Source organism: Primulina huaijiensis, chromosome 1 (assembly GCF_012295235.1).
Source record: "Primulina huaijiensis isolate GDHJ02 chromosome 1, ASM1229523v2, whole genome shotgun sequence".
NCBI classification, from domain to species: domain Eukaryota; kingdom Viridiplantae; phylum Streptophyta; class Magnoliopsida; order Lamiales; family Gesneriaceae; genus Primulina; species Primulina huaijiensis.
Window position 1 is genome coordinate 17,277,048 of NC_133306.1, and position 7,552 is coordinate 17,284,599.

Below are 7,552 nucleotides of genomic sequence, written 5' to 3' on the forward strand. Positions count from 1 at the left end.
CCAGAGGACCGACCCAATCTAGCCCCTAAGGGCTATTATACCTTCTTTCAGCACCACCTTGACACCGGTCTTCGCTTTCCATTGTGCGATTTCTTCCAAGAATTGAGCAAGTACTATCAGGTGCATCTGGGTCTGCTCACTCCCAATGCTCTCCGCTTGATAAGCTGTTTCGTTGTGTTATTCTGGGCCCTAGATCTCCCTCTGAATTGCACCACTTTCTCCTACTTCTTAGTTCTGTCTAGATCAAAAGAAGGACCTTTCTATGTGACCTCCCAGTCTAGTCACAAACTCTTCGAGAGGGCTCCTAGTCATGTTAAGGACTGGAAAAATTACTTCTTCTATATCCAGCCACCCAAAGAATTTACTTGTTATACCGATTGGGACCCTACTTTCACCAATCCCAAACTTTCTAAGGGTTACAAGAAAAATAAGGAGTATCTGTAGATAATGAGTGTACTAGGAGACCGATGCTTTAGCATTCCCCAACTTCTATCTGAAGATCTCATGTGCCACGCTGGGTTAAGTCCCGCGAAAATTAAGCTGAAGGAGGAAGCCAGTAGATATTCTCATCTCTTCACCCTTTCAGTCTCTCTTTTGCTTATTGCGTTCTTTGACAATATTCTCATTCAGTTCACTGTTTTTATTTGCAGGTGTTAGAGTCATGAATGCTGCATTGCTTCGCGAGATTGCAAAACAAAAGGCTGGGAGTTCATCATTGGCTCCCCAAAAGTCAGTCGTTCCAGCATTCACGCTGGGCACAAATGGAGACTGTTATTCTGCTGAGAATTAGAAAACAGGTTCTTGCTCTACTACTGCGAAGAGACCTGCTGGCTCCCCTACTGCTGTGAAGAAGAAGGCATGCTCATCCTCCTCCGCCCAAAGTGAGCCTCCTCGAGCCAAGTCGCCACCTCCGTCTGGTAAGAAGAAGGCATCCACTGATCCTAGCCCGTCGGTCTCACAGCCTGGTAAACGTAAGATTTTTGAGATCTCAGTTGTATCGGTCTCTTCTCCAGAAGGGTCCGAGTCTCATGAGGGGCCTCCCCCTGAATCGGGGGTGCATCCTCTATACACCCCGGATTCGGCCATCGTGGGGCGGGGTCCTACTCATCTGGCTCAGAAGATAATGTACCAGCTTTTTTCCGACGCGGATGCAGCGTTCATGAGTTCACTGGGGTAGTCTGAACTCACTCATCGGACATGTAGCAATATCGCTGAGGTATACTTCTCCTTTTAGTCTTTAGATTGATGTCCAATACATGTTTGATTTTCTTGTCGTCTTTTCACTCTTGTTTGCTTATCCAGGGCATGATGTTGACAACTATACAAAGACATTACTAACTCTTGGGTGGAGCGAGCTAACGACACTCGATCTAGCGCCTGCCAAGACTTACGCGAGGGCGAGGCTCTTCGTGAACAGATCCAGGCTACTATTGACGAGATGAAAGTGACGCATGCTAAGGAACTTTCGTAGTCCCAAGCTCGAGGTGACGAGCTTCTGAAGGAGAAACAGGAGCTTCAGCGACTGACAGAGAAGCATGAGAAGGAGAACCAGAGGCTGCAGGAAGAGTCAAAGAATGCTCGAGCTGAAGCAACACAACTCCGTAGGGAACTCAAGGACGCCAAAGCGCTACATGCTTCCGAAGCCTCTGCATTCAAGGAAGAATTCCTCAAGTTCGAGGAGTTCAACGATATCTGCACCCCTAAAGCTTATCATTTCCTGGAGGTGGGTTTTGAGGGTGCAGTCGGCCTCTTCAAGGCTCAGGGCTATCCTCCACCAGACGCCCCTACTGACTTCATAGACATTGAGAGTTTCATAGCGAGTCTCCCCCCCGATTCTTAGACCGAGCTCCTTTACTTATGTTATTTTTCATTTACGCAGACATTGTATGCCTTCGGGCCATATTTTGTTATATTCTGCACTGCTTTACTTTCCGTAGTACTATGCAACTTTTGTGATGTTTACATTGGATTATTTCTTTTTGCGCACTTTAGGCATGTACGAACTCGTTTTCTGTCGTATTGAGTATTTTGCGTTTGCATTCACTTCTTCTTCTGAATTTATCTATGATGCCTTTAAACCACTAGGGTGAATAAAATCGACAAGGTACGAACTCCTCTGCTAGGTGATACCTTAGCAGAAAATTGAAAATTCAACACCCTCACCCTCTAACTCATCTGCTAGGTGATGCCTTAGTAGGAAAATAAAAATTTAACACCCCCACCCTCTAACTCCTCTGCTAGGTGATACCTTAGCAGGAAATTGAAAATTCAACACCCCACCCTCTAACTCCTATGCTAGGTGATTCTTTAGAAGGAAAAGAGAAATTCAGCACCCCACCCTCTAACTCCTCTGCTAGGTGATGCCTTAGCAGGAAAATAAAAATTCAACATCCCTACCCTTTAACTCCTCTGCTAGGTGATACATCAGCAGGAAAATAAAAAAAATTTCTGTTCTTCTCAACTCTGCTCCTCTACTAGGTACAGCCATAGTAAGAAGATTTAATTTTTATCCTGCCCTCTGCTCCTCTACTAGGCGATGCCATAGTAGAAAAATAAAATTTTTCTCGTGCACTCTGCTCCTCTATTAGGCGATGCTTTATTAGGAAAATTTAATTTTTCTCCTGCCCCAACTCTGCCCCTCTACTAGACGATGCCATAGTAGGAAAATTTAATTTTTCTCCTGCCCCAACTCTGCTCCTCTACTAGGCGATGTCTTAGTAGAAAATTTTAATTTTTTTCCTGTCCCAACTCTGCTCCTCTACTAGGCGATACCTTAGTAGGAAAATTTAATTTTTCTCCTGCACACTGCTCCTCTACTAGGCCATGATGCCTTAGTAGGAAAATTTAATTTTTATCCGACACGCTGCTCCTCTACTAGGCGATGCCTTAATAGAAAAATAAAATTTTTCTCCTGCACATTGCTCCTCTACTAGGCGATGCCTTAGTAGGAAAATTTAATTTTTCTCCTGCACATTGCTCCTCTAATAGGCGATGCCTTAGTAGGAAAATTTAATTTTTTTCCTACACGCTGCTCCTCTACTAGAAGATGCCTTAATAGGAAAATTTAATTTTTCTCCTGCCCTCTGCTCCACTACTAGGCGATGCCTTAGTAGGAAAAAGAAATTTTTCTCCTGCACTCTGCTCCACTACTAGGCGATGTCTTAGTATGAAAATTTAATTTCTATCACCCTCATAATACAACATTCATGTATCGAAAAGAAGAACTTGATTTTATCGAATTCCAACCGATTACATGGGGAAAAAAATGAAATACATCAACGATAGAATCAAGAATAATACTTCCTAAGGTAATAAGCATTCCAGGGCCTCTTCAAAGCCTTGCCTTGCACATTCTCCAAGTAATAGGCTCCAGAGCTCAGCTTCTCGATCACTTTGAAGGGACCCTCCCACTTCGGATCCAACTTTTGAAACGTCCTGCCCTTTTTATTGCTTTAAAAGTACTAGAAATTTTTTTTTTCTAAATTTCGTCCATTCCATGAAAATATTACCCTTTAAAATGAAACATCAACCAACTAGCATTTTTAGAACTCAACGAAATAGTCATAGAAATGAAATCGTCGATTTGTTTTACCAAACCTAAAAAGCAATAATTTGAAAAGAATAGCCCAAAAAATAAAACGTCAATACTAAAACCCAAAAGTCAACATCGTCCAATTCTACCACAAAACCAACATGCGTTGAATTCAAATAATTTTTCATTTCATATCGTAACACGTATAAAAATTCCAAAGCATATAAATCATATATTATCATAAACATATGACGTAAACATATAATTCATGTAATTATGCAGGTAACATCATAAAATCATATAAAGCATGTAAAACTTACAATTTTGAGGCTTGACGACGGATCTTTCCGGCGCTGATGGTGGCACAACCATGTACAGGACCTTTGCTCTGATACCAACTGAAACATCTGCCTTTCTTTTTCCTTAAAATGTGCTGGAAATTTTTTTTTTTAAACCTTACCTAGCATCGGCCGAGTCATACACATTTGCATAAAAATATTTTAGAACCATTTTAAAATTAAAACAACCAACTATATATTTGAGAAATACAGCCCATACTATAATCTCTCAAAAATCACTCAAAACATAAATAAAAAGTCGTAAAAATCTTTAACATAAATCATAAACATAATTGCGGAAAGCTAGAAGCGCTGGTCCTCGGGTCGTGTGCACCTTCAGTCCAGCAAAGTCAACCATCAAGACCTCCATAACATTTTTATCATAATCACCTGCATCAATCACACCTAGTGAGTCTAAAGACTCAACACGTCATATTCTTGATAACAAGTAATACGTATAAAACCACAAGCAACAGTGAAAAATACTTGTACTTAAAATATCGTTTTCATGAAGATGCATACACTTCAAACATGAACATTTTCGTAAACCTTTTTATGATGCATGAACTTTAAATAAAAACATTATCATAATGATGCATCAACTTTAAACATAAACATTTTCATGACATGCATAACATAAACCTTAATCTTTTCCCTTTCCTTAAAACATAACATAAATCATTTTATCATGATCATAAGCATTTTTCCTTTTCCATTTCCTTTTCCTTTTCCTTTTCCTTTGTTGAATTCAGATCGTTAATTGTGACTTTTCTTAAACCTTAAAAAGTCGATGGATCCATCTACATGTAACGACAATACTGGGCGGCGGGGACTCCAGCGACACTCTCACCAGTCAACTGGGCCTTGGCCTATCCTCATTGAATAGAATTACGATCGTCGGGGTTCTCTTTGGGGCCTTTTCTCACAAATGGGTTCCCTCGGGGGCCTTTTGCCCTCACGATATTCCAATTCTTACCGTTACCACAAAATCGTTATCACATAACTGTTACCACATATTCGTAATGATGGAAACACGATCGTTGGGCTCCCACTGGGACCATAACCCTCACGATATCTCCAACATTATCGAATTAGTCACAATTACTTCACTTCCTTCAACGTTTACATTCTTATTACTTTATAAAAATCATGCATAACATATAATTTTGTTTTTGAAACCAAGCATGCAACATGTCTTTTAAATGTCTTCCTTAAATTATAAAAATCCCTTAGACATTTAAAAATCATAATTTAACCATGAACATTTCATAAACATTTAAAAATAATCATAATATCATAAAAATAGCATTTAGGGCACTGCCATGACGTTTACTAATTTTTAGACGTAAAAAGACCGTTTTACCCCTAGACGTAAAATTCCTCGTTTTCAACTTCTTTTGAATTCATTGACTCTTTCATGTCCCAAATAATTATTTAAGCCTACATGAATTTTCTCATATTTTTATTTAGCCTAAATCGATTACTTTTAATTTATTATTTAAATATGACGAATTACTGCGTTTTAATCATGTAGAAAAATAAATTTTAAACATGTAAATATGCACAACATAATTAAGTCATGCAATTAAAACAATTAATTAAAATACAAAGAATTTAATAATTGAATGCTTGTGGTTTGCGTGGACTTAAAATTTTCGGGGCGTTACAATTTTCTATTTTTCAGCCCTCGGTCTCCGTTCCTCGATCGCAACTCGAATAACCTTTTTTTTTAAAAAAAAATACATTTTCACGCAACCATGTAGAAAAATAAATTTTAAACATGTAAATATGCACAACATAATTAAGTCATGCAATTAAAACAATTAATTAAAATACAAAGAATTTAATAATTGCATGCATGTGGTTTGCGTGGACTTAAAATTTTCGGGGCGTTACAACTTTCCTCTCTGCTCTTCTTGCACCTTCCTCAGGACCAAGTCGCCTACCTGGAAGCTTCTCTGAATGATCCTCCGATTATAAGACTGCGCAATGAGGTTTTTATAAGCTTCCATGTGAATGCTGGCAGCCTCTCTCTTTTCTTCCAAAAGATCAAGGTTAGTGGCGCGTCTCGCACCATTGTCCTCGTCATAAAACATTACCCTTGCCGATTCCAACCCAATCTCAGCTGGGAGCACTGCTTCATTACCGTAGACCAAACTGAAAAGAGTTTCTTTAGTTCCTTCTTTCGGAGTGGTTCGGTATGCCCATAAGACACTTGGTAGTTCATCCACCCAATTGCCCTTAGCTTTGCCAAGTCGAACCTTCAGACCCTGCACCAGTGTCCGATTAGTCACCTCCACCAGCCCATTACTCTGCGGGTAAGCTACCGATGTAAAGACTTGTTGGATCTTCATCTCTTTACACCAAGCTTGGATCCTGGCCCCTTGGAACTATTTCCCATTATCGGATATCAGTCTCCTGGGTACCCCATATCTGCATACTATAATTTTCCATAAGAACTTCAGGACGTCATTCTCAGTGATCCTGGCCAACGGCTCAGCTTCCACCCATTTCGAAAAATAGTCAACTGCCACCAGTAAGAATTTCTTCTGAGCAGGAGCTATAGGGAAAAGACCCCACAATATCCATTCCCCACCGGATCAAAAGGACAGGCAGCCATGATAGCCTTCATCATCGCGGCCAGCTGGTGATGTAACTGGGCGTGACGTTGACAACTATACAAAGACATTACTAACTCTTGGGCATCATGCAGCACTGAGGGCAAACAATAACCGGCGAGCATCACCTTCCTAGCCAACGCATAAGCCCCCAAATGATTTCCACAACATCCCTCATGAACTTCTCGGAGCACATAATCAGCCTCTTGATAACTCAAGCATCGAAGCAGCGGTCCTGCAAAAGACCTTCGATACAACACTTCTTCGACTATCATATAGCGTGAACACTTTATCTTCAACTTACGAGCCTCCCTAGGGTCAACAGGGAGCTTTACCTCCTTCAAGTAATCAGTTATAGCGGTTCTCCAATCCTCTTCTTCTTGCTCAACTGCAGGTGAACTCGTGTGAGGTGTGAGTTCGACTTGAAAAACCACATCTTAGGTCTTCCAACTTCCCATTGTTCCATCCATTTTGCCTAGAGTGTCTGCCTTCTCATTTTCTTTTCTGGGAATCTGTTCAAACGCGACCTCGGTGAATTTTTCTCTAACTCTGTTAACCTCTTGAGCATACTCAATAAGCTTTTCATCTTTCACATCATACAATCCCTTCATCTGCTGCGCTACCAACTGTGAGTCAGAAAAAACATGTACTCGGGTAGCTCCAACATTTTTGGCTGCTTGAAGCCCTGCCAACACAGCCTCATATTCTGCTTCATTGTTGGATGCTCGAAAATCCAACCTAACCGTTAACTTCACCTTCTCCCCAGCTGGAGAAATTAATACTACTCCCACCCCACTTCCATCCTTAGAAGATGAACCATCAACATACACTTTCCAAGGGTCTTCATTTTCATGATGCACGGTCTCAGCCAGAAAATCGGCTAATGCTTGTGCTTTAATAGTTGTTCTCGGCTCATACTGGATGTCATACTCTCCTAGCTCTGTAGTCCACTTAATCAAACGGCCAAAATTATCCGAATGAGTTAGGATTCTGCCCAATGGACTGTTGGTGAGCACCACAATTGGATGAGATAGGAAGTAGGGCCTCAAGCACCTCGCTGTCAT

At 40.7% G+C, this 7,552-nt stretch overlaps 2 protein-coding genes across 2 annotated transcripts; both read right to left on the minus strand.

Moving 5' to 3' along the window:
• Positions 1-5,762: 5,762 nt before the first annotated feature.
• Positions 5,763-6,224, minus strand: LOC140971766 (uncharacterized). Its single transcript, XM_073434251.1, has one exon. The coding sequence runs from the start codon at positions 6,222-6,224 to the stop codon at positions 5,763-5,765; it is 462 nt and encodes a 153-aa protein (XP_073290352.1).
• A 206-nt stretch (positions 6,225-6,430) lies between these two features.
• LOC140971771 (uncharacterized) lies at positions 6,431-7,552 on the minus strand. Its single transcript, XM_073434262.1, has 2 exons — positions 6,940-7,552; positions 6,431-6,876 (listed from the first exon to the last, which is right to left on the minus strand). The coding sequence occupies exons 1-2, from the start codon at positions 7,550-7,552 to the stop codon at positions 6,431-6,433; spliced, it is 1,059 nt and encodes a 352-aa protein (XP_073290363.1).